This window comes from Anomaloglossus baeobatrachus, chromosome 6, assembly GCF_048569485.1.
Source record: "Anomaloglossus baeobatrachus isolate aAnoBae1 chromosome 6, aAnoBae1.hap1, whole genome shotgun sequence".
NCBI classification, from domain to species: Eukaryota; Metazoa; Chordata; class Amphibia; order Anura; family Aromobatidae; genus Anomaloglossus; species Anomaloglossus baeobatrachus.
Window position 1 is genome coordinate 7,939,981 of NC_134358.1, and position 27,038 is coordinate 7,967,018.

The 27,038-nt window shown below is 50.6% G+C and overlaps 1 protein-coding gene across 1 annotated transcript; it reads right to left on the bottom strand.

The window, feature by feature from the left end:
• Positions 1-11,347: 11,347 nt before the first annotated feature.
• LOC142316919 (uncharacterized) lies at positions 11,348-22,489 on the bottom strand. The gene is made up of 7 exons (XM_075352697.1): positions 22,298-22,489; positions 20,038-20,113; positions 17,308-17,490; positions 17,110-17,233; positions 15,705-15,880; positions 15,548-15,614; positions 11,348-11,450 (listed from the first exon to the last, which is right to left on the bottom strand). The coding sequence occupies exons 2-7, from the start codon at positions 20,110-20,112 to the stop codon at positions 11,428-11,430; spliced, it is 648 nt and encodes a 215-aa protein (XP_075208812.1). The 5' UTR covers position 20,113; positions 22,298-22,489; the 3' UTR covers positions 11,348-11,427.
• Between the last annotated feature and the right edge of the window lie 4,549 nt (positions 22,490-27,038).

Sequence of the window (27,038 nt, forward strand, 5' to 3'; positions counted from 1 at the left end):
CCTGCCGGGAGCAGAAACCACCGCAGCCGTCAGTGGGACCCGTCCATCCAGCTGTGTGTTTTACCGAGAACTGTGTCTTCATCATTGGCTGAGTGAGTACCACCGTGCCGTGTGGCACAGCGCTGCCCCTGCGACCCTGCACCTCACCAGGCCCCGTAACCCGCCTGCCATCCATCCCTACCCCATCACCGGGCCCCGGGACAACCAACCCCCTACCCACGGAGGGGAGGAATAACAACCAAGCTGCTCCCTGTCACCGCTCCCGGGATCCCCGTCTAGAGCAGCGGTGGTGTCACCAATATCACCACAACCGTGGGTGGCGTCACGGACAATAACCAAAACCCCCCACAATCAAAATCCCCTTTTCACTCACGGGCGAGGAACGCCGCTCGAGTCCCCGGGATCCGGCCCACCGCTCGAGCCACCACCGAGCAGCAGCACCAGCAGCAGCCGGACCCGAGCAGTGGGAGAGCGCAGTGTCCCCTCCTCCGCCCGCGACAACTTGGCGTCACGAACAGGATCCTACCGCTCTGCCGTCTGGTAGAGGTGCGCCTTGTTACCGCCGGAGGTGTCCGGCCGGAAAATTTGAGAAGCCGCCATCTTGGGTGCGAAGAATTCCCGCTCGAGCGTCTCCTCGAGTAGTGGAGGCGCGAAGGCCAAGACCCCTCCCCTGTAGAGGAGGAGCCGGAAAAAGACTAAGGGGGACACGGATGGAGAGATGGCGGCGTCCTCGAATTGGAGCGCGGGAGTGCCCGCTACCGGAGCGTCCAAGCTCTGGGGGAACCGAGGAGGAGTAGCCTTTGAAGACTGCGGCCCGGGTGAGCTCCCCACCGGGACCGCTGCGTGGCTGGAGCGGGAGCTGGGCCAGTTCTGCTTGAAGGTGACGGCGCAGAGCCTGCAGCAGCTGCTGGATTGGAAGGCGGAGATGCGCAGAATGGTTGCCGTAGTGGGGGTCCGTGAGCAAGGGGCCGCTGCAGCCGTGCCGCGTCGCGACCAGTCCACCCAAACTCCAGAACCAGCCCTGATTGCATGGGAGCCGGGGGCCAGCACCGCAGCCGGAGGCCCAGAGAGAATGTCGCTGATGGAGGAGGGGGTTCCGACCACGCTGCCCCCGCCACCGTTCTTAACGGCCGTTAGTGGTTCTGGGCTGAACTGCCTGTGGAAGGAGAAACCGATGTATCGACCGGTCCCCGAGTGGGCCGACCCCCTGCGGTGGTAGCCGCTCCAGAGTCAGTGGAGCTCCGCTGCAAGTTGTCCCCGTTGGGACCACCAGAGTACTGTTTAAACTTTTGAGAAATAAGCAAATGATTTACCGAAAAGTCACCTGATTTACAGCTTGATTGAACCGGTCGTTGCCGGCAACTGGTCCCTGTTGGGACCCCCTTCACCATTTTGCATAAGGGACTCCTTATGAACAGGCCCGAGAACTAGCAGGGCAACCACAAACTAGTGGCAGGTAAATAATGTTGTTGTGGCTTTCACCGTTACCGCCTCCGGAGAGGCAGATTGGAGGAAGGGCCCGCAGTGGAGCAGGCTGGGGCCCAGCCACTACCGCAACCGGTGGCGATCCTCTGGGGGTTTCAGGGGCTCCCCATGGATGTGGGTCCCCTGAAAAGGACAGAACCCGCTCGGGCAACTTGTGCTGGACTGGGGTCAAGGGGTGCTGCCTGTTTGCTTAGGGGCAGCATCAGGGCCAGGTTGCTTTGGTGGGAGAGAGTGGAAGCCGTAACCGTTACGCAACGTTTAAGTAAGAGTACCTCCCGATGTGGGAAGATGTTATTATAAATGTAATCTGTGTTTTACCGTTTTTCTATTTTTCAGTTTGTGAAAATAAAACCGGTGATGGACGGGCAGCCCGTGGACGGTCTGCATTTAACTAAGGGGGAATGTGGCGCCCTGGACAAACCAGGGGCCACAGAGAACAACCCCACCACATCCCACACTCTCAGCAGGCACACCGAGGTCACACATAAAACCCTTGTTGCCTTCCTCCAGGGGCTGATGTCCACACCAGGGGGTGGGCCAGGCGGTTGGCCCCGCCCACCGAGGAGTTCACAGTCCTGGAGGCGGGAAAACAGACAGGTTAGTTTTGGAGGTGAAAGTGGAAGGAGGAGAAGTGGTAGTGGAGCAACTAACTGACACCGTCCGGGTGTGTGGCCCGGGCGGGACAGCAAGGTTGGCAGACGGTGGTGACCGTCTGCAGGAGTGGCTGATTGGAGTCTACCGTAAGGACCGTGGACGGGCGGTGGCCCGGCGGTACCAGACCGGTACACAAAGAGAAGTCAGCACCATCTGGCAGGGGCTTACGGACCCCGGCAAGGCTAGGAGTCGCCGTGAATTTGCCAAATTCGTTAGTGAAGGGAACCTCCTGGGTTTCCCAACAGCCAAGTCCCGACAGAAGGCAACAGTCCAACCAAGTGAGGGAGACACCGCCACCGTCAAGGCAACCGTTTCCCAGGGCCAGAGCCTGCGGGCAAAAGGGGCTCCTCCAGCCCATATCCAAGCTGGGGAGCGGGTTACCGGTGGGAACCCATCGTAACCATCTACCGTACATAGGTGCAGGCAAAGGCAGTCACCATCAACCTGCCCTGAGAAACCACCGCAGCCGTCAGTGTGACCCGTCTATCCAGCCGTGTGTTTTACCGAGAACTGTGTCTTCATCATTGGCTGAGTGAGTACCACCGTGTCGTGCGGCACAGCGCTGCCCCTGCGACCCTACACCTCACCAAGCCCCGTAACCCGCCTGCCATCCATCCCTACCCCATCACCGGGCCCCGGGACAACCAACCCCCTACCCACGGAGGGGAGGAATAACAACCAAGCTGCTCCCTGTCACCGCTCCCGGGATCCCCGTCTAGAGCAGCGGTGGTGTCACCAATATCACCACAATCGTGGGTGGCGTCACGGACAATAATCAAAACCCCCACAATCAAAATCCCCTTTTCACTCACGGGCGAGGAACGCCGCTCGAGCCACCACCGAGCAGAAGCACCAGCAGCAGCCGGACCCGAGCAGTGGAAGAGCGCAGCGTCCCCTCCTGCGCCCACGACATAAAGACCACTTTAGGCTTCTAACCAAAGAGAGAATTCCTTAATACCATGAAAACTTTAGAAAAGGATGCTTGCTCAGCTTTTACTGACTAATCGGAAAAATCTTAATCCTTGTCTATCTTGTCAAAACTGTTCATCAATAATAAAATGATCAGAAATTAACTATCCAACTAAAAGATAAAAATCTCTGGATATTATACATGTAACACTCAAAATGTGACAAACCTGTTAAAATGCACTTGTGGTATGCTTTATATTAGACCAGGTAGTAGATCCATTAAAATGAGATTACGTGAAACTGCTCTACAGTACACGGATTACAACACATGCTTCTATAGGAGATCAAACTAAAGATATTGATGTAAAACAATAAAAAGAAAGCAGAGACAGGAGCAGATAATATTTTTTTTTTTTATTAAAAAAAAGACACAGTTTCTGACCTTAAATGGTTGGTACTTAAAGAAATTGAAGGTAAAAACGATGAGGTTACAACACCTACTCCAACGACAAGCATTGTGTGAAGGGAAGCAATGAGCAACTGCTGTGGAATGTATTGCTCGGAATCATCTGACCAATATTGGCTTTATGACATTACTGCTTTACTAATTATATTGTATCTGTTTTCACTTTTGAATTACCGTATATTTATATGTCTGGATAGAATAAGATTGAAAATTGTCTATTATTTAAACCTGTGTCATTCCTTCACATGCATGCTTGAGTAAGGGAGCGTTCCCCGAAACATGGTGCGTGTGGAACATGCTGTTTCTGTGACTGTGACATTTTTTGGCTTGTACTATCTATTCTTAAGGACAATGTGAATGTATGGAAAAAGACCGTTAAATAAGGATATTGCACACCCATCTAGGGTGAATATACCAATTGTAAAAATCTTCCTATTTTTGTATATGGAAATAATTGCAGAAAATATTTTGAATGCATCTTGACTTTTGTTTGTGCATTATATTGGTAATCTTTTATACATGGATAGAAAGAGTCCATGAATGTGCACAATGTTCTGACTCCATACCTTTCCATTGATTATATATTTTTGCAACTCTCCATTACCTCAAATTAAACGTCACCAAAAACTTGATGAAAATACGAGAAAATTGGTCCAGGAGGCTACAACAGGCCAACAGCAATACTAAAGGAGCTGCAGGAATTTCCATGTGACATCAATCTCCCATATTCTTCATGTTTGGCCTCCATGGGAGGGGACAAGATGGAAGCCTTTTCTTACAAAGATAAACCAAAACCTACATCAAGGCTGCCAAAAGCAGGTGTGAAAACATGTTATAGTCTGATGGTGGAACTTTTTCATGAATGTTTGGCACAAACCCAGCACTGCACATCACCAGAGGATCACCATACCTACAGTGAAGCATGGTGGAGGCAGCATTGTGCTTTGGGGCTCTTTTTTGACAGTTGTAACTTGGCTTTAGTTAAAGTGGAGGGAATTATGAACACTTCTTTTATATCAATTGTATGTGGAGAACAGGGCTTCTTGCAACAGCCTGCGATGGTGGCACATCTACATGGAGAAGCAGTCAGAAAAGTGCAGTTCACTGAAAATACCTCTACAGGAAGATAAGCTGCCAAGTGGCTCAGATACTACTTAAGTATAAAAAGTACACAGAGCCATATAAACGTGCGCCATCTCTCCAGTCATCCTTCATATACATGCAGTGTCAGTGGGTGAAAGGACCACCATTCTCTATATGTGTGCAGGTCAGTGAGGTGGCACCTGCTTCTATCTCCACCATCAGGGATGCCAACTTGACTTTTTATTTTTTCTGAACAACACAGGAAAAAAAATCATGGACAAACGATATTGTTTATGGACACATTGGAAAACCTTAGTAAATGATTCTGATAAGTGATCAATGTCTACAGCCCATAATTCTGATAAAGACATCAGCTGCATCATTCACTGTAAACTGTAAAATGATAATTACAGTAAAAAAATAAAAAAAATTGTATACGCTTCTTCAGCTTAAATAAAAATCACAGAAGCCTTCCATTTTTTTTTACGGACAGGGCAAAAAAGTGCCCTAATTTTACTGACTGTCCTGGAAATTCTGGACATTTGACCCCTGACATTACGCCTTGTAACTAGAAACAGACCAACAACGCCTTTTAAGTATAAATTGACAAAACTCAAGTCACAAAGTCTAAAAAAAATGTTGGGTCTATATCCCATCAAGATGTTGGGGAGACTGTGACACCAGTTGCACATGTTCGGCCTGGGAGGAGTCAACATTTCCTATGTAAAACACAGATACAGTCAGACCTCATTCATACTTGTGTGTTTTAGTTATTATAGCTCATCATTTGTAATCCAAGACTGGAAGTGGAGCATGAACAGAGAGGAGCGTAATGGAAAGATGAACGTTCTGCAAGGTGTTTAGGCTGAAATGATGTATGGAGTAATAAGAAGCAAAGTGCGAGGAGACAATTCAGCTTCACGGCTTAGAAAGTAACTATGACTCTTTCTTCTTAATATCCACGAGAAGTTTTCCCCAAGAATCCTGGTCATAGCTGGGTTTCTGGAAGAACCAGGCTAATTCTACTAACCTCATTTTCATCTTCTAGCATTTCACACAATCCTACATGAATATGGTTCCTTTTCAATGTGAATTCTCTGATAAGTAATAACTTATTATTTACTTGTAAAACATATTCAATGTATCGAAATTCAACTTGGCTTCTCCCGTATGTGACTTTTTTGATGTTTAATGACACTCGACTTATCTGTAAAGCGCTTCCCACATTGGGGACATGGATACGGCTTCTCTCCTCGGTGAATTCTTTCATGTATAATAAGATTTGGTTTACCCGTAAAACATTTCCCACATTCAGGACAAGAATACGGCTTCTCTCCCGTGTGCGTTCTCTCATGTCGAACAAGATTTGATTTATCTTTAAAACATTTCCCACATACTGAACAGGAATACGGCTTCTCTCCCGTGTGGCTTCTCTCGTGGTTAACAAGACTTGTTCTGTCTTTAAAGCATTTCCCACATTCTGAACATGAATACGGCTTCTCTCCGGTGTGAATTCTTCCATGTGAAGCAAGGTTTGCCTTTTCTGTAAAACGTTTCCCACATTCTGAACATGAATACGGCTTCTCTCCAGTGTGAATTTTCCGATGTGTAATCAGATGAGATTTACTTACAAAACATTTCTTACATTCTGAACATGAATACGGCTTCTCCCCTGTGTGAATTCTCTGATGTGCGACAAGATTTGATTTTCTTGTAAAACATTTCCCGCATTCAGAACATGAAAACGGCTTCTCTCCTGTGTGCGTTCTCTCATGGGTAACAAGATGCGATTTAACTGTAAAGCATTTCCAACATTTTGAACAGGGGTATCGTCTGTCCACTGAGGGAATTCTTCCAATCTGTGACTGGTCAGGAAAAGGTTCTTCATAATTAGGAGGATTATGCGATGGATCTGTACTGTGAAGTCCTGGATGTAGATTAAGGGTGATGAGGTTTTCTCCTGAGGAATCCGCCATGATATCTCCATCTTCTACTTTATACATAATGTTTTCCTCATCGTTCTTACTGAGATTCTCTGTTAGGATTAAAAATAGATTTTTTTATTTTATGTTTTAAGCCACAGTCTAGACAAACCTATAACATTATTATAACACTGTGAACAATTTTTATGTATTTTTAGTCAAAAGTCACTAGTAGATCTGGAAGGAGAAATCTAAGCTAGAGATGAGCAAATAAACTCTGAGGATCCTGATCCAGTGGCCACATCTGTATTCCATGACTACCGGGTTGTCTCATATCCCTGACTCCTCGTATATGTAGCCAGCGTCATGTGTGTCAGGCCACAATGAGAACAGCACATAACGCCGACAAATCAAGAGGGGAGATGAGGGATGCCAGAAGGTAGGAGGCGTTATGAAGTGAAGGCACCAGAAATGCCAGCGCAATTAAGGAGGTCACAGCTGAGGCGAAAAGAAAGATGGCGCCCAGAGTCCTCAATGTGGCTTTCTTTCTGCGACCCTCTCTTTTGTAACTCCCTTGTACAGTGGGTACGGAAAGTATTCAGACCCCTTTAAATTTTTCATTCTTTGTTTCATTGCCATTTGGTAAATTCAAAAAAGTTCATTTTTTGTTCTCATTATTGTGCACTCTACGGCCCATCCCCCATCTTGACAGAAAAAAAACAGAAATGTAGAAATTTTAGCAAATTTTATAAAAAAGAAAAACTGAAATATCACATGGTCATAAGTATTCAGCCCCTTTTGCTCATTATTGAGTAGATGTATCCTCCCTTCTGAGCTGGTGCAGCCATGAGTCTTCTTGGGATCCTGGATTTGGGGATCCTCGGCCATTCTTCCTTGCAGATCCTCTCCAGTTCCGTCAGGTTGGATGGTGAACGTTGGTGGACATCGTTTTCAAGTCTCTCATAGTTACATAGTTACTTAGGTTGAAAAAAGACCTAGGTTCATCTAGTTCCTCTTCCTCCACCAGTTCTACACCTGGTCACCAAGTCATTTATAACCAACAATGTTGTGTGTACTGAGGAACTCATCCAGCCCTGATATAAAGCTGTTATAGTATCTGCCATTACTACCTCTTGTGGTCGGCATTCCACAGTCTGACTGCTCTAACTGTAAAGAACCCTTTCCTATTTAGCTGTCGGAATCGCTTTTCTTCCACTCGCAGTGAATGCCCCCTGGTCCTTAGTACTGTCTTCGGAAAAAATAAGTTAGGTGCCAGTCCTTTATATTGACCACACGTGTATTTATACATATAAATGAGATCTCCTCTGAGACGTCTTTTTTCTAAGCTAAACATATCTAACTTTTTCAACCTGTCATCATACGGGCGGCCTCCATTCCTCATCATACGGGCGGCCTCCATTCCTCATCATACGGGCGGCCTCCATTCCTCATCATACGGGCGGCCTCCATTCCTCATACGGGCGGCCTCCATTCCTCATACGGGCGGCCTCCATTCCTTGTAGTAGTCTAGTTGCCCGCCTTTGAACTGACTCTAACTTCTGAATGTCCTTTTTAAAATGTGGAGTCCAAAACTGGATCCCGTATTCCAGATGTGGCCTTACAAGTGATTTATAGAGAGGTAACAATACGTTGGGATCCCGGGATCTAATCTCTCTTTTTATACACCCTAGAATCTTGTTTGCTTTAGCAGCTGCTGCTTGACATTGATGCTGCTGCTCAGCTTATTTGTAATGAGAATACCCAAGTCCTTCTCCTGTTCTGTAGTCCCGAGTTTACTTCCATTTAATGTATACGCAGCTATAGGATTACTCCGTCCTAGGTGCATTACATTACATTTATCAACATTAAATCTCATTTGCCAAGTATCTGCCCATTCTGACATCTTATCCAGATCTTTTTGTAATATTATACTATCAAGTTCAGTTTTTAATATCCTACATAGTTTGGTGTCATCAGCAAAGACTGACACTGTACTATCAATCCCATCCACAAGGTCATTAATAAAGAGAGTAAAAAGAATTGGTCCTAGCACAGATCCCTGCGGCCCCCACTGCTCCCAGTACAGATCCCTGCGGTCCCCACTGCTCCCAGTACAGATCCCTGCGGTCCCCACTGCTCCCAGTACAGATCCCTGCGGTCCCCACTGCTCCCAGTACTGATCCCTGCGGTCCCCACTGCTCCCAGTACTGATCCCTGCGGTCCCCACTGCTCCCAGTACAGATCCCTGCTGTCCCCACTGCTCCCAGTACAGATCCCTGCGGTCCCCACTGCTCCCAGTACAGATCCCTGCTGTCCCCACTGCTCCCAGTACAGATCCCTGCGGCCCCCACTGCTCCCAGTACAGATCCCTGCGGCCCCCACTGCTCCCAGTACAGATCCCTGCGGTCCCCATTGCTCTTAGTACAGATCATTGCTGACCCCACTGTTCCCAGTACAGATTCCTGCGGTCGCCACTGCTCCCAGTACAGATCCCTGCGGCCCCCACTGCTCCCAGTACAGATCCCTGCGGCCCCCACTGCTCCCAGTACAGATCCCTGCGGCCCCCACTGCTCCCAGTACAGATCCCTGCGGTCCCCATTGCTCTTAGTACAGATCATTGCTGACCCCACTGTTCCCAGTACAGATTCCTGCGGTCGCCACTGCTCCCAGTACAGATCCCTGCGGCCCCCACTGCTCCCAGTACAGATCCCTGCGGTCCCCACTGCTCCCAGTACAGATCCCTGCGGTCCCCACTGCTCCCAGTACAGATCCCTGCGGCACCCACTGCTCCCAGTACAGATCCCTGCGGCCCCCACTGCTCCCAGTACAGATCCCTGCGGTCCCCACTGCTCCCAGTACAGATCCCTGCGTTCCCCACTGCTCCCAGTACAGATCCCTGCGGTCCCCACTGCTCCCAGTACAGATCCCTGCGGTCCCCACTGCTCCCAGTACAGATCCCTGCGGTCCCCACTGCTGACTATAGCCCATTTAGAGAATGTACCATTTATGACAACTCTTTGTTTCCTATCTTTTAACCAATTCCTTACCCAGTTGCATATAGTTTCCCCCGGTCCTTGCTTCTGGAGCTTTAGTATAAGGCTATTATGTGGTACAGGAGCAAATGCCTTTGCAAAGTCCAAATAAATCACATCAGCTGCATTACCAATATCCAGATCTGCACTGACCCCCTCATAGAACCCAACAGGTTGGTTAGACACGACTTATCTTTCATGTATCCATGCTGTCTGTCAGTTATTATATTATTTTCTGCAATATATTTTTGCATGTCATCCCTTAAAATGCCCTCAAAAACTTTGCATACTACTGTCGTCAGGCTTACTGGACGGTAGTTGCCTGGATCTACCCTCTTACCTTTCTTAAATATATCCAGAGATGCTCAATTGGGTTTAGGTCAGGGCTCTGGCTGGGCCGGTCAAGAATGGTCACAGAGTTGTTCTGAAGCCACTTCTTTGTTATTTTAGCTGTGTTCTTTGGGTCATTGTCTTGTTGGATGGTGAACCTTCGGCCAAGTCTGAGGTCCAGAGCCTCTGGAAGAGGTTTTCTTCCAGGATCTCTCTGTACGTGGCCACATTCATCTTTCCTTTAACTGTAACCAGTCGTCCTGTCCCTGCCCCCATAGCATGATGCTGCCTCCACCATGTCTCACTGTGGGGATTGCATTGGGCAGGTGATGAGCAGTGCCTGGTTTTCTCCACACATACCGCTTAGAATTATCACCAAAAAGTTCTATCTTCGTCTCAACAGACCAGAGAATCTTATTTCTCATAGTCTGGGTCTCCATCATGTGTTTTTTTGGAAACTCTATGCGGGCTTTCATATGTCTTGCTCTGAGGAGAGGCTTCCGTCCGGCCACTCTGCCATAAAGGCCCGACTGGTGGAGGCTGCAGTGATAGTTGACTTTGTGGACCTTTCTCCCATCTCCCTACTGCATCTCTGGAGCTCAGCGGCAGTGATCTTGGGGTTTTTCTTTACCTCTCCCACCAAGGCTCTTCTCCCACAATTGCTCACTTTGGCTGGACAGCCGGGTCTAGGAAGAGTTCTGCTGGTCCCAAACCTCTTCCATTTAAGGATTATGGAGGCCACTGTGCTCTTAGGAACCTTGAGTCCTGCAGAAATTCTTTTGTAACCATGGCCAGATCTGTGCCTTCCCACAAATCAGATTAATTACACACAGCTGTACTCCAATGAAGGAGCAGAACCATCTCAAGGAGGATCACAAGGAAATGGATAGCATGGGACTTACATATGAGTGTCTGAGCAAAGGGGCTGAATACTTATGACCATGTGTTATACTGAGCAAAGGGGCTGAATACTTATCACCATGTGTTATACTGAGCAAAGGGGCTGAATACTTATCACCATGTGTTATACTGAGCAAAGGGGCTGAATACTTATCACCATGTGTTATACTGAGAAAAGGGCTGAATACTTATGACCATGGGATATACTAAACAAAGGGGCTGAATACTTATGACCATGGGATATTTCAGTTTTTCTTGTTTAAAAAAAATTTACAAAAATTTCTACATTTCTGTTTTTTTTTTCTGTCAAGATGGGGGATGGGGTGCAGAGTGGACATTAATGAGAATTTACCAAATGGCTGCAATGAGACAAAGAGGGAAAAATGTAAGGGGTCTGAATACTTTCCATACCCACTGTATTTATTTCATTCTTTATTATTTTTATCACTTTATTTAACTTTGTTGGGGCCAGAAAGGGACGTTTATAGTTTAACCTAAGCGCTCAGAAAGTGTTCAGCCCCCGACACGGAGCCACTTTCTACATTCCTCGTTACCTGCAGTGACATCTGCTGGAATTTCCTCTTCCGCGTTCCTCGCACACGATGGATCGCCCGCCATCTTTTCTTCTTCTGGTTTTACCTCCACTTTAATAATCATGAGATCTTCCCCCTGACAGACGAAAAGATCTCACAATTTACCATAAGATTAAGGAAAGCGATCAGCGGCCGACCATGACCACGTAATTTCCTATAGACCATGACCTTTAAAAATGGCCTGTCCCCAGGTCAAAAGTGGTCAGTTTATGCTTTTATTTTATTCCCACTGCGCCGCTGAGTATTTTAGTTTTTTTTTCTGCAGTGTGGCTCCAGAGATAGGAGCCTTCATATTTAGTACTGATTTTTATGGTCTTTACCAAGGAGGAGTGGTAATTATGCACCAGAGGACCCTGTGAGCCACAACTTCTTATACAGACCATTACACTTAGGGGTACTTTGCACGTTGCGACATCGCTACTGCGATATCGTCGGGGTCAAATCGAAAGTGACGCACATCCAGCACCGGTAAGGACGTCGCAACGTGTAAGGCCTAGATGCGCCGATAAACTATCGCAAAAGCGTCGTAAATCGGTGATCTGTGTAGCGTGTGTCATTTCCATAATGTCGGTGCGTCCACTGTTACGATGTTGTTCCTCGTTCCTGCGGCAGCGCACATCGCTGTGTATGAAGCCGCAGGAGCGAGGAACATCTCCTTACCTGCGGCTCACGCCGGCAATGCAGAAGGAAGGAGGTGGGCGGGATGTTTACGTCCCGCTCATCTCCGCCCCTCCGCTTCTATTGGCCGCCTTCCGTGTGACGTCGCTATGACGCCGCACGACCCGCCCCCTTAGGAAGGAGGCGCTTCGCCGGCCAGAGCGACGTCGCAGGGCAGGTAAGTGCGTGTGAAACTGCTGTAGCGATAATGTTCACTACGGCAGCTATCACAAGATATCGCAGCTGCGACGGGGGCGGGGACTATCGCGCTCGGCATCGCTAGCATCGGCTTGCAATGTCGTAGTGTGCAAAGTACCCCTTAGGCCCCATCTCTGGAACCTCGTAGAGGATAAAAAAATAAAACCTGAAATACTCAGAGGACCTGCAGGAATAAGATAAGGGTATGCGCTCACTATCAATATTTGCTGAGTTTTCGGCTTTTTTGTGGCTCAGCTTCATCTACCTGAAGATTCTCTGGGACTTTGTGACCTTCTTCTGTGGACTCCTGGGTAGATGGAAGATCGGGCCATCTCTCTGGTGGGTTTCTTTCGATGACTCCATCTGTGGAGACACTCATGTCAGCGGGTGGAAGGTGACCCCAACTCCTTCTAAATAATGGATGCTTTCCTTGTGGTAGATATTATACTCTGCACTTCATGCCTGACAGAGGTCATTTCCTTTGTATATTTTGTAGTGTTAGCACACAGGCCCTGTGTTGGGCGCTGCAGATGGTTTGGGCTCCATCTATTAGTCATTGCAGGTACTAGAGGACTGAGCGGCCATTCATGGAGGGGTTTTCAGAAGAGAAGTGATTTTGCTTGTAAATATAATTCAGACTGGCTGAATAGTGAGAAACAGCCATGTAAAGGAGAAACTCAGAGAAATTGTGAATTATTGGAAGAAGCTGTGAGGGGGGAATATGTGAAACAAGATGGAAGCAGTGGAGATGTCTGAGGGCCTCCAGAGAAGAGTGAGGAGGAATTGACGTAAGGCTGTGAGGAGAAGGCCGAGACCAAGGGGGCTGGTGTTAGTCGCCCTGTACAGTGTGGAGAGACCTGTGCGCCGGCTGAGGAGGATCAGAGAAGGAATGCTAAGGACGGCTTAGCAGGGACACTGATAAGAAGCTGCTGGAACAATAGTGTTGGGAGGATGGAAACACATGGCGGACCAACTGCAGCCGTTCAGTGGCTAAGTGCTACCGGATGGGGAAACACCTGGTGACCTCCCATAAAAGCTTCACCATTAAACTGTAAGAATCAGAATCAATATGCTTCAAATATGGATCTCGACATTGGCCCCATGGATGCCATCATTCAAGCAACTGGGGAGGAGCGAAGGCAAATCTGAAGAAATCAGGACAAGGATCACACAAGAGGGGGAACCCACATAGGGGACAATTACTGACGTACTGATGAAAAGGGCTACCTGAGCAGTAAAGAAGGAAATCCCATCGTGGGAGGAATGAACCTTGGAGGCCTGGACATTATCAAGCGGAAAATGGAAACATGTGTTGGGACAGGTGAGAACAAATTCATTAGAAAAGGAGAATATGTTACTCGGGAAGGTAAGTGGTAGAAGTTATCAGGGAAAATCAAAGCCTGGATGCCACCAAGAATGACACGGCAATGGTCGTCAAGAAATTGAAGGAAGTCGTGGAAAACAAGTGTGCCACCCCGTGCTCGGCGGTAGCCGAGCCGCTCGGGTCCGGACCTTCAGTGGGTGGCTCGAGGGTCTCCGGACCCGGGGGTCCTGTGGTCACGTCGATCAAAAGGGGTTTGGTGATTTGGTGACGTAGGTGTTCGGCCAGAGCCGTGTTTGAGTTCGTGACGCCACCCACGGAATGTGGTGAAGGTGGACACCACCACTGCAGTTATGGGGCACCCGGGGGAGATGTTATGCAGCAAGTTGTTAACCCCTCCGTGGGCAAAGATGGTGGCCCCGGGACCCGTTGGGGGTGTTTGGCGGTGCAGGGAGACGGGCGGCCGGAGGGCACTGATGTATTCACTATTAGTAAACACACGAGTCTCTGGTAAACCAAGGTGATGGTGGTCGGTGCCCACAGCCGGCTGCAGTCTGGTCCCCCACCCGGTTGGTGGTCCCTGCCTTTCTCCTGCACCTGTTTGTGATGGTGGACTACCTGCACTTGCAACGTCAGGAGTCCGCTCCCCGGCTTGTAGATGTCGGAAGAGCCCTTTGCCCGCAGACGCTGGCCCGTGGGATCTCTGCCGTGGCGGTGGCTTTCTATCCCCCTTGTTGGGCTGTTGCCTTCAGTCAGGACTTTGGGTGGGACAGGACCTATAGTCCTGGCCACAATCAGTTAATTAGCTAGCCCCCAGTAGCTTCTAGACCTAGCTTCAGGGTCTGAGTACCCCCCTTTGTGCTCCGGTTTCCGAGTCGGTTCCGCGGGTCGGTACCGGCGGGCCACTACCCTGTCCCGGTCCACCTCGCCGTCTTCTCGGCTCCTGCAGGCAGAGGCCACCGTATGCCTCCTAGCCAAAGGTGCCAAGGCTCCTACCCTGGCATCTATCAGTCTGCTACAGGCCTGTCACACAGGCCTGACCTCCTCCACTAACAGACTCCAACTCGAAAACTCCCAACTAGAAACTGACTACTTTTCCCGCCTCAGGCTCTCTGAACTCCTCGGTGGGCGTGGCCAACCGCCTGGCTCCACCCCCTGGTGTGTCCATCAAGCACTGAGGAAGGGGGGACTAGGGTTTTAATGTTTGGCTGCTGTCACCTTGTTAGGGTTCCGCACTACACCAGTCCCCTATCTGTGACTACCTGGCCCGGCCAGGGCGTCACACAAGGATGCATGGCCTACAGAGGATCTAAAGCGGGCTTTACACGCTGCGATCTAGCTAGCGAGATCGGAAGCGATGGTACCCGCCCCTGTCGGTTGAGTGACACTGGCATATCGCTGCCCGTGTCGCACAACCTCGCTTACCCCCCGTCACACTACTTACCTGCCTAGCAACGTCACACGCCAGGCGGCCAATAGAAGCGGAGGGGCGGAGATGAGCGGAACGTAAACATCCCGCCCACCTCCTTCCTTCCGCATAGCCGGTGGAGGCAGGTATGGAGATGTTCCTCTCTCCTGCGGCTTCATACACAGCGATGTGCGCGGCCGCAGGAACGAGGAACAACATCGCTAATGAAAGGTAAACGATTTTTTGTTTTAGGACGACCTCTCCGCGGCAAACGATTTTTGCCACTTTTGCGATAGTTTTAGGTCGCTCATAAGTGTCACACACTGCGATATCGTTAATGACGTTGGATGTGCGTCACAAACAACGTGACCCCGACGATAAAACATTAACGATATCGTAGCGTGTAAAGCCCACTTTAGGGTCGGACACCAATAGCTAGAATCAGACTGGAATCAGTGTTAGTGCGCACCTGACACACTGTGAGGATATAGATGGTTTACATGTGATGATCAGATGATGGGAGTTGTATCTAGAAGACCCTCAGAAAAAGGTTTTTCTTTTATAACCAGTGACCCTCTCCCGGCCTTACCCTGTAGATCGGCCGCTGTCTCCTCTTCATCTATAACCACAATCTTCATATCAATTAAATTATCGCTCTAAACAGAACAGAAAAAGCAAAACTAACTTTGGTTCGGTCACTTTATCGTCATATTTTGGTGATGAGACTTCAGCGTCATCTACTGTACCTGGTGATTCTCCGGGATGTTGTGATTATCCTCTGTACAGTCCTGGGGACACAGAGGACGGGGACACCTCTCTGGTGGGTTCAGGGGACAAAGAGGACTGGGACATCTCTCTGGTGGGTTCTGGGGACACAGAGGTCGGGGACATCTCTCTGGTGTGTTAATTCCACTGGATCCATCTGTGGGAGACACAGAAACATGATCTGTCTATACAGTGTGTCCACCCATATCCTATCCACCGCCATTAACTTGAGAACGGCGGCAGCTATAGACATAGAAGTGGAGTCTAGGTATAGTAAAGTAGCCATGCGCTACACAATGAAACCACCTATAGCGCTACCTGGTGGAAAACAACGGAGTTAGCATTTTTATCTCGAAAACGGAACGAGATAGAGAAAAAAAGTGAATTACAAAGTTGTAGGGCATCATCAATTCAATACGAATCGCCACCTTGCATTCAGAAATGCTGATATGAAACCCATGACCCCCAAACATTGAATGCTGGTCACGCATGTGGCGCTCATTAGTGGCCCCCGTCAGCTGCAATGCACATCTGGGCTCTGCACAGCATACTGTATCTTGCTGCACGCTGTGTAATATGGCAGGTGACACGTTTGCACAAGCATCTGTGATACGTGGTCGTAGGTCCTGCAATGTTGGGGGAGGGGTCGCATGCATCTGCTGTGTGATGTGACCTCACAGAAAGAAGTGCAATGGGGTCAGGTCAGGTGAGCGTGGAGGCCACTCCACGCAGCCTCCATACCCAATGACTTGTAGGAAGGTTTCCATGAGGTGTCGCTTCACGTCCGCAGCCTTGTGAGGTTTACACCTTCTAATCACAGCATTTCTGTGCAAGGTGTGGATTCCTATTGAATTGATGATGCCCAAAACTTTGTAATTCACTTTTTCTCTCTTTCTCGTTCTGTTTTCGAGATAAAAATGCTAACTCCGTTGTTTTCCACCAGGTGGCGCTATAAGTGGTTTCATTGCGTAGCGCATGGATTCTTTACTTTACCTAGACACCACTTCTAAGCCTATAGCTGCCGCCGTTCTCAGGTTAATGGCGGAGGACAGGATATGGGTGGACACACTGTATGTCATAGCTATATATCATAATAATGTATTTGTAGATATTCCTCATGACGCCGCGCATTGGATGAGAATGATGCGTGTGACAATATCCGTTATCCTGTCGGCCTTAGTGAACTCGCACGGATTTACACCTCAGCCACCGATAGTTGGGTGAAATGTGGATTTTGCTGTACAGATTCTTAGTTCCACCCTATAATGTGCACAGCAGCTTCTTTTTCCTTTTTTTAGAAGAGCATCGCCCTTGAAGATCAACTTATGTTGCCATTTTGGGTCGTCATCTCAGAGAGCTCTCACTATATTTTACATCTCCTCTTACCTTGTGATGTCGGGGACCGGTCACTCTCCATCATCACCTCCTCGTACAGGTCCTTGTGTCCTTCCAGATACTCCCACTCCTCCATGGAGAAATAGACGGTGACGTCCTGACACCTTACAGGAACCTGACAACACAATGATACTGTTATTACCCAGAATCCTCCAGTGCCGGTCCCGTATAATGTCCCAGCATTCCCACCTCTCCGGTCAGCAGCTCGATCATCTTGTTGAGGAGTTCTAGAATCTTCTTTTTCCTCCTTTCATGTATCAGTGAGTGAGGGGGAGGGGCTGTGATGTGGCCCCGCCTCCTGCTCCGCCCTCCTGACTCATGGCTGCCGGGAGTCACACAGTCACCTGACGCCTTCTTCACTACGGTATAATCCTGTGTATAGAGAGACGCTGGTAAATATCATTATACGCTCCATATAATGTCACACAGACCTCTCTGGAGGATTATATTCTGCCTCCTTCCACCCAAACTCCCCCATCTACACGCTATGTGTGACGCCCTGGACCCCAGGGGTCACAGGTAATAACATCTACCACATACACACACACCCCCATCCCCTGTGAGGTCACACACATGTCACCCGAAAGGGAGACCTGATGCCTCCATCAGGGTGAGTAGAGCACACCAGGTGGGTGGAGTCAGGCAGAAAGACACGCCCACCAAGGAGACTACTGTCCTGGGGCAGGAAGTTCAAACAGTTAAGCTTTGGAGTTGATAGTGAGTGGTAGAGGAACAGCTGTCAGGGACCCGGGTAGGAGCCTGGGCCCCTTGGAGAACGTCAGGAAGGCAGACGGTGGTGGCCGTCTGCAGGAGTGCCGGTACAGCAACCGGCGGAACCGTAGGGACCGGGCCTGGGTTGGAGCCCGCCGGTCCCGAACCGGGGAGTCAAACGTGTACCGGAGCACCAACAGGAGGGTACTCAGACCCCGTCCTAGCTTAGAAGCCACTGAATATAGGCAAATTGACTGATTGCTGGCCGGACCTCACAGGTTCATCCACACCCAAAGTCCCGAAAGAAGGCAAAAGCCCACCGAGACCGGGTGAGCGCCACCGCCAAGGGCCAAACACCCGACGGGCCAGCGCCTGCGGGCAACCGAGGGCTCCTCCGGCAGCTCAACGCCGGGGAGCAGGCTACCACTGCTTAGGCAGGGGGGCCGAAACACAAACATCCAGAGGTGCACGGGAAAAGGGGCCACCATCAACCCCAGAGGGGACATCAGTAGCCGGCCGCGGGGACCGACCACACCCAAACTTTGGTTTAGCAGTGACTCTGAGTGTGAATCAATAGTGAGTACACCAGTGCCATCCGGGCACGACGCTACACCGCGGCACGGCGCCCTGCACCCCGACGACAACATCACCCCTTGCAGTCCCCCACCGAGGCCCCGGGACACACCGCCCCTAACCACGGAGGCCTCTCACATCTCAGCTGCGGCCACAACACCGATCCCGGACGAGCCCATCATCACTTCAGCCGCAGCGGTGGTGCATCTCCCGTCACCACGACCCGTAGGTGGCATCACGACCCGTTACATGACCACCACCCCCCACCGCCTTCCCTTAACAAGAGCGATGTGGCCCGAAAACCCGAGCCCGGACCTCGAGCGGCTCGGCCCGAGCAAGCGGAGGAAGCGGCCGGGCACCTCTCAGGGCGGTACATATGCATCAATGCTAACCTTCCCGACATTGTGCAGAATCCATCACCACATCGTGACCCGGACCCTGCACAGTCCCAATCTCATTAATGGCGTCTTCTCCCCCTCATCTTGTCTTCATTGGTTAAAAAAATGAGCATTAAATATATGAGGAATTTACAGCGGCCATCGAATCTCAAGTCCACAAACCCTCCGCATCTAAACTCCGGTCCAGCCACAAACCTGACTATTAAACAGGTGTGGAAATCCTTTTTCCTCTAAATGCAGAGGACGTCTCATTATTATAGTCACAGTGTAATAAGGACACGAAACTAGTATGACGTTTGGCAATAATCGTTGCCTCCTGGTTACACTTGGCCACCCCATTCTCTTGACTCCTTGCTATCTCTTTCCTCCTCATTAAAATGTGTCTAGTCGCCACACACATTGCTCCTACATTACTATTATAGCATTAGTTATGATGATACAAAGGAGAAAAAGTGAGCGGGAGAAGAAAAGAGAGCGGGAGGGCAAGAGAGAGCGGTAGGGCAAGAGAGAGCGGGAGGGCAAGAGAGAGCGGGAGGGCAAGATAATGGGACAGCAAGAGAGAGCGGGAGGGCAAGAGAGAGCGGGAGAAGAAAAAAAGAGAGCGGGAGGGCAAGAGAGAGGGAGAGCAAGAGAGAGGGAGAGCAAGAGAGAGAGGGAGAGCAAGAGAGAGCGGGAGGGCAAGATAATGGGACAGCAAGATAGCGGGAGGGCAAGAGAGAGTGGGAGGGCAAGAGAGAGCGGGAGGGCAAGATAATGGGACAGCAAGATAGCGGGAGGGCAAGAGAGAGCGGGAGGGCAAGAGCGAGCGGGAGGGCAAGAGCGAGCGGGAGGGCAAGAGCGAGCGGGAGGGATCTAGTTAGCGAGTTAGTAGGAAAAGAAGAGAGTGGGAGAACAAGAGAGTGGGGGAGCCTGAGAGCTAGAAAGAGGGAGGGCAATAGAAAGGGAGGGCACAAGAGCTGGAGAGCAAGGGAGTGGGAAAGTGCAGGAAAAAGGGAAAGTGGGATGGTGGGATCTTTTCTCTCTGAGCTCAGTACAGGGGATATGAAGGTAAATCATCTCCTCCACCTTTGGAGCTCGGCCAATCAGAGGTAGAGTCTGCCGGGAGAGAACTGGTGATAAATGCAGAATACAAGTAATGGCAGAGGCAGGTTCTCCGCGTGCACAGAAGAAGCTCATTCTGAATAACAGTTGCGCTTTTTACAATACAACAAAGATGATAGAAATCCAGAGACGTCACCTCTCCGCTCAGCAGCTGCAGGATCTCCAGAGAGAAGCTGAATAATCTTCCGGTGATCGCATCGTCCTTCTCCATCCTATTGAAAACACAAGAAAACATCAACTATTAAACGGGATGTCCTGAGGACACCTAAACACCTGACCAGGTCATATGTAATGCAGAATCGCGAGTGCGGAGCATCCAAGAAAGAGGCTTCTCAGAGTCTTCACCACGTGGGTCAGAGGAAAACTCCCAACACAGTCATCCTTACAGAGGCGGAGGACGAATGGAGAGGAGGCGGAGGACGAATGGAGAGGAGGCGGAGGACGAATGGAGAGGAGGCGGAGGATGGATGGAGAGGTGGCGGAGGACGGATGGAGAGGTGGCGGGGAATGGATGGAGAGGAGGCGGGGGATGGATGGAGAGGAGGCGGAGGACGAATGGAGAGGAGGCGGAGGACATATGGAGAGGAGGCGGGGGATGGATGGAGAGGAGGCGGGGGATGGATGGAGAGGAGGCGGGGGATGGATGGAGAGGAGGCGGGGGACGGATGGAGAGGTGGCGGGGATGGATGGAGAGGAGGCGGGGGATGGATGGAGAGGAGGCGGGGGACGGATGGAGAGGTGGCGGGGATGGATGGAGAGGAGGCGGGGGATGGATGGAGAGGAGGCGGGGGATGGATGGAGAGGAGGCGGGGGATGGATGGAGAGGAGGCGTAGGACGGATGGAGAGGTGGCGGGGGACGGATGGAGAGGAGGCGGGGGACGGATGGAGAGGTGGCGGGGGACGGATGGAGAGGTGGCGGGGGACGGATGGAGGGGTGGCGGGGGACGGATGGGAGGGGTGGCGGAGGACGGATGGAGAGGTGGCGGGGGACGGATGGAGAGGTGGCGGGGGACGGATGGAGGGGTGGCGGGGGACGGATGGAGAGGTGGCGGGGGACGGATGGAGGGGTGGCGGGGGACGGATGGAGGGGTGGCGGGGGACAGATGGAGGGGTGGCGGGGGACGGAGGGAGAGGTGGCGGGGGACGGAGGGAGAGGTGGCGGGGGACGGAGGGAGAGGTGGCGGGGGACGGAGGGAGAGGTGGCGGGGGACGGAGGGAGAGGTGGCGGGGGACGGAGGGAGAGGTGGCGGGGGACGGATGGAGAGGTGGCGGGGGACGGATGGAGAGGTGGCGGGGGACGGAGGGAGAGGTGGCGGGGGACGGAGGGAGAGGAGGCGGGGGACGGAGGGAGAGGTGGCGGGGGACGGAGGGAGAGGTGGCGGGGGACGGAGGGAGAGGTGGCGGGGGACGGAGGGAGAGGTGGCGGGGGACGGATGGAGAGGTGGCGGGGGACGGATGGAGAGGTGGCGGAGGACGGATGGAGAGGTGGCGGGGGACGGATGGAGAGGTGGCGGGGGACGGATGGAGAGGTGGCGGGGGACGGAGGGAGAGGTGGCGGGGGACGGAGGGAGAGGTGGCGGGGGACGGAGGGAGAGGTGGCGGGGGACGGATGGAGAGGTGGCGGGGGACGGATGGAGAGGAGGCGGGGGATGGATGGAGAGGTGGCGGGGGATGGAGGGAGAGGTGGCGGGGGACGGATGGAGAGGTGGCGGGGGATGGATGGAGAGGAGGCGGGGGATGGATGGAGAGGAGGCGGGGGATGGATGGAGAGGTGGCGGGGAACGGAGGGAGAGGTGGCGGGGGACGGATGGAGAGGTGGCGGGGGATGGATGGAGAGGTGGCGGGGAACGGAGGGAGAGGTGGCGGGGGACGGATGGAGAGGTGGCGGGGGATGGATGGAGAGGAGGCGGGGGATGGATGGAGAGGAGGCGGGGGATGGATGGAGAGGAGGCGGGGGATGGATGGAGAGGTGGCGGGGGATGGATGGAGAGGTGGCGGGGGATGGAGGGAGAGGTGGCGGGGGATGGAGGGAGAGGTGGCGGGGGATGGAGGGAGAGGAGGCGGGGGATGGAGGGAGAGGAGGCGGGGGATGGAGGGAGAGGAGGCGGGGTGTGGAGACTATTCACACCTATAGATATTACAGAATTAATCAGGGTGACTCTGCGTTCTCTGTCAGTATAAGGCGCTGCAGCAGGCGGGGCGGGGGAGGAGGGGACCTCGTACTCCACATAGGGGGGTCTATAGCCACTGATGCACAGCCCTGCGCTCCGGACATCACAGCTTCAGAGAAAGGGCAAAACCAGATTGTCTCATCCGCACTGCGCCACTGCCACAGCCGCCGATACACTGCATGGATTACACTGGAAAACTATTCATGAACAATAATAATATTCACCTCTCCAACCTCGTCCTTTTCTTCCTCCTCTTTTCTTCCTCTTCTTCTTTCTTCCTCTTCCCCCTCCTCGTCCTTTTCTTCCTCCTCTTTTCTTCCTCCTCTTTTCTTCCTCTTTTCTTCCTCTTTTTCTTCCTCTTCTCCCTCCTCGTTCTTTTCTTCCTCTTTTCTTCCTCTGTGTATTTTTATTTTCCTTTCTGATCTGCGGCTTGTCACCTGAATAAGTGAAGGACCTGTGATGATGTCATCACCATGTGACCAGTCATGTGAGTGGGCGGAGCTTATCAGTAGCTTATAAATGGTGACAGAAGGACCTGTAGAAGGATAAAATCATGTGACCTGAGGGGGTGGAGCTTGTGCTGTGTGATGGAGTCGGTGGTTTTCATCCGCAGAGGGCAGGGAATGCTGGGAGTTGTAGTGTTTATCTATCTCCTCTGTGTATGACCTGTGATATCAGTGAAAGCCCAGACATGCAGGGTGGGCATGCTGGGCCTTGTAGTTCCCTCTTTCGCTCTGTGACAGTGGTGGACAATGGTGGTCGCGTTCTGTAGTGTGAATAGTGTCCTGCGTTTTGTATATACACCGTGTGCAGAATTATTAGGCAAGTTGTATTTTAGAGGATTTTTTTATTATTGATAAACAACTATGTTCTCAATCACCCAAAAGCCTCATAAATATCAGAGCTTAATATTTTGGCAGTTGGAGGGGTTTAGATTTGGCTTCTTAGGAGGATCTTTTTGTGCAGGTGACTATTACTGTGCAGAATTATTAGGCAACTTAATAAAATCTATGCCCATCTCACTTGTTTATTGTCACCAGGTAACCAATATAACTGCACAAAATATAGAAATAAACATTTCTGACGTGCAAAAACAAAACCCCAAAAGCCTCCAGCCACCGCAGCCTCCAGACTCCACAGCCTCCAGCCACCGCAGCCTCCAGCCACCGCAGCCTCCAGCCACCACAGCCTCCAGACTCCACAGCCTCCAGCCACCGCAGCCTCCAGACTCCACAGCCTCCAGCCACCACAGCCTCCAGACTCCACAGCCTCCAGACTCCACAGCCTCCAGCCACCGCAGCCTCCAGCCACCACAGCCTCCAGACTCCACAGCCTCCAGCCACCACAGCCTCCAGACTCCACAGCCTCCAGCCACCGCAGCCTCCAGCCACCGCAGCCTCCAGCCTCCACAGCCTCCAGCCACCACAGCCTCCAGCCACCGCAGCCTCCAGCCACCACAGCCTCCAGCCACCACAGCCTCCAGCCACCGCAGCCTCCAGCCACCGCAGCCTCCAGCCACCACAGCCTCCAGACTCCACAGCCTCCAGCCACCACAGCCTCCAGACTCCACAGCCTCCAGCCACCGCAGCCTCCAGCCACCGCAGCCTCCAGCCTCCACAGCCTCCAGCCACCGCAGCCTCCAGCCACCGCAGCCTCCAGCCACCGCAGCCTCCAGCCACCGCAGCCTCCAGACTCCACAGCCTCCATCCACCGCAGCCTCCAGCCACTACAGCCTCCAGACACTGTTCCCAGAGGTGGACTGTTTTTCCCTCTCTGTAGATCTCACATTTTATGAGGGACCGCAGGTTCTCTATGGGGTTCAGATCAGGTGAACAAGGGGGCCATGTCATTATTTTCTCATCTTTTAGACCTTTACTGGCCAGCCACGCTGTGAAGTAGTTGGATGCATGTGATGGAGCATTGTCCTGCATGAAAATCAGGTTTTTCTTGAACGATAGCGACTTCTTCCCGTTCCACTGCTTGAAGAAGTTGTCTTCCAGAAACTGGCAGCAGGTCTGGGAGTTGAGCTTCACTCCATCCTCAACCCGAAAAGACCCCACAAGTTGATCTTTGCTGATCCCAGCCCATACCAGTGCCCACCTCCACCTTGCTGGCGTCTGAGTCGGAGTGGAGCTCTCTGCCCTTTACAGATCCAGCCTCTGGCCCATCCATCTGCCCATCAAGAGTCACTCTCATTTCATCATCCATAAAACCTGTGAAAAATCAGTCTTCAGATATTTCTTGGCCCAGTCTTGAGGTTTTATCTTCTGTTTCTTGGTCAGAGGTGGTGGTTTTCAGCCTTCCTTACCTTGGCCTGTCCCTGAGTATGGCACACCTTGTGCTTTTTGATACTCCAGTAACGTTGCAGCTCTGAAATATGGCCAAACTGGTGGCAAATGGCGTCTTGGCAGCTTCACGCTTGATTTTCCTCAATTCATGGGCAGTTATTTTGCGCCTTTTTTGCCCAGCACGCTGCTTGCGACCCTGTTGGCTATTTGCCATGAAACGCTTGATTGTTCGGTGATCACGCTTCAAGAGTTTGACAATTTCAAGACTGCTGCATCCCTCTGCAAGACATCTCACAATATGGACTTTTCAGAGCCCGTCACATCTCTCTTCTGACCCATTTTGCCAAGAGAAAGGAAGTTGCCTAATAATGAAGCACCTCTTATATACAGTGCTGGCCAAAAGTATTGGCACCCCTGCAATTCTGTCAGATAATACTCCGTTTCTTCTTGAAAATGATTGCAATCACAGATTCTTTGGTATTATCTTCATTTATTTTGCTTGCAATGAAAAAAAAAACAAAAGAGAATGAAACAAAAATCAAATCATTGATCATTTCACACAAAACTCCAAAAATGGGCCAGACAAAATTATTGGCACCCTTAGCCTAATACTTGGTTGCACAACCTTTAGCCAAAATAACTGCGCACAACCGCTTCCGGTTCCATCAGTGAGTTTCTTACAATGCTCTGCTGGAATTTTAGACCATTCTTCTTTGGCAAACTGCTCCAGGTCCCTGAGATTTGAAGGGGGTCTTCTCCAAACTGCCATTTTGAGATCTCTCCACAGGTGTTCTATGGGGTTCAGGTCTGGACTCATTGCTGGCCACTTTAGTAATCTCCAGTGCTTTCTATCAAACCATTTTCTAGTGCTTTTGAAGTGTGTTTTGGGTCATTGTCTTGCTGGAAGACCCATGACCTCTGAGGGAGACCCAGCTTTCTCACACTGGGCCCTACATTATGCTGCAAAATTTGTTGGTAGTCTTCAGACTTCATAATGCCATGCACACGGTCAAGCGGTCCAGTGCCAGAGGCAGCAAAGCAACCCCAAAACATCAGGGAACCTCTGGCATGTTTGACTGTAGGGACTGTGTTCTTTTCTTTGAATGCCTCTTTTTTTTTCCTGTAAACTCTATGTTGATGGCTTTTCCCAAGCTCTTCTTTTGTCTCCTCTGACCAGAGAACATTCTTCCAAAACGTTTTAGGCTTTCTCAGGTAAGTTTTGGCAAACTCCAGCCTGGCTTTTTTATGTCTCTGGGTAAGAAGTGGGGTCTTCCTGGGTATCCTACCATACAGTCCCTTTTCATTCAGACGCTGACGGATAGTACGGGTGACACTGTTGTACCCTCGGACTGCAGGGCAGCTTGAACTTGTTTGGAAGTTAGTCGAGGTTCTTTATCCACCATCCGCACAATCTTGCGTTGAATCTCTCGTCAGTTTTTCTTTTCCTTCCACATCTAGGGAGGTTACCACAGTGCCATGGGCTTTACACTTCTTGATGACACTGCGCACCGTAGACACAGGAACTTTCAGGTCTTTGGAGATGGACTTGTAGTGTTGTGTCCCATGAATGGGAACAACCTGTTGTATGTAATTCTTGCATTGCATATTTTTCCTCCTATCAGGAAATTCCTTTATTGTTACTAGGTAGATTAGACTGTATGAAGTTTGTCCCTATGTACCTCCCTTAGTTGGCTTCTGTATAGAATGCTCCTCCCTTCTCCTTCAGTTTAGTCTAGAGAAACCATTGCTGAAGAGACATGTCTGCAACCCTGTACAGATTATTCCTTTTCACCTGCATTTACTTTGTACTTAATACAAGATTCTAGAAGAAAACTACAGCGTTTCTCCTTGTCTTCCTACAAGTCATCGTTGGGCTGAGTTAACACTATCTGTGGAAGCCGGTAGAGTGAGTAAACCATACAGTTATCTAAGGGACTGATAATTAGAGCGGTTGGATTCATTGCTATGAGGAAGATACAGAATAGTGAAAAGGACTAGCTGTGACTGGGATTAGTATACATATATCAGTAAATAACCTGTTTCCAGGAGTGCTATACTGCATACAATCCAGAGAAAGGATTACCCCAAGGGGCTGATAACAAGCCACAGCATAAAACTTTATAGCAGCTTCAGACAAAGTGCCCTGTAAAGTATTTACCTGTTATCAGAACTGTGTACAGCTATAAACCTAGAATCTCCCATAAGCTAATTGTAAATTGCAGCCAGAGACTCTGCAAATACATCCTGCAAAACACAGACTGCTGGCTGCAGAGATTGCAACATTGTATTGTTTCCCTGACAACCAGTGCAGAGCAGCATTCACCCTTCCTGATGGAGTCAAAGAGAACTATCTCACTACCTGCTTTAAAGCAACAAGAGGAAGACAGAGACTCACACTTACATTGCAGTGAAAGATCTAAGCGGTTGACCAAACCAACATGGAAGGTTAAAGAGAACCTAGAAACAGCCAGAAGTGAACTGCACACCCAGGCAGCATTACTGTGGCAAAGAGTGCAAAAACAAGTGACTGTTTTATCCGCTCCCGGTGCTCATGAGCTACCATCAGAGGGAGCCCTTGAACAACTGTACTCAGCATACCAGTCCTACAAAGAGATTTGTAAAAAATATTCCTCTACCCTGCTGAGAGCAAATACGTCTGAGTCTCAAAAAGAACTAC

Bases quoted from the DNA above. Each gene is read 5' to 3' on its own strand.
- LOC142316919 (XM_075352697.1), bottom strand. From the start codon at position 20,112: ATGGAGAAGGACGATGCGATCACCGGAAGATTATTCAGCTTCTCTCTG. The intron at 15,881-17,109 runs GTAAGAGGAGAT...TGTCTCCCACAG, and splicing joins CCGGTCCCCGACATCACAAG to ATGGATCCAGTGGAATTAAC. The intron at 15,615-15,704 runs GTACAGTAGATG...TGTTCTGTTTAG, and splicing joins ACATCCCGGAGAATCACCAG to AGCGATAATTTAATTGATAT.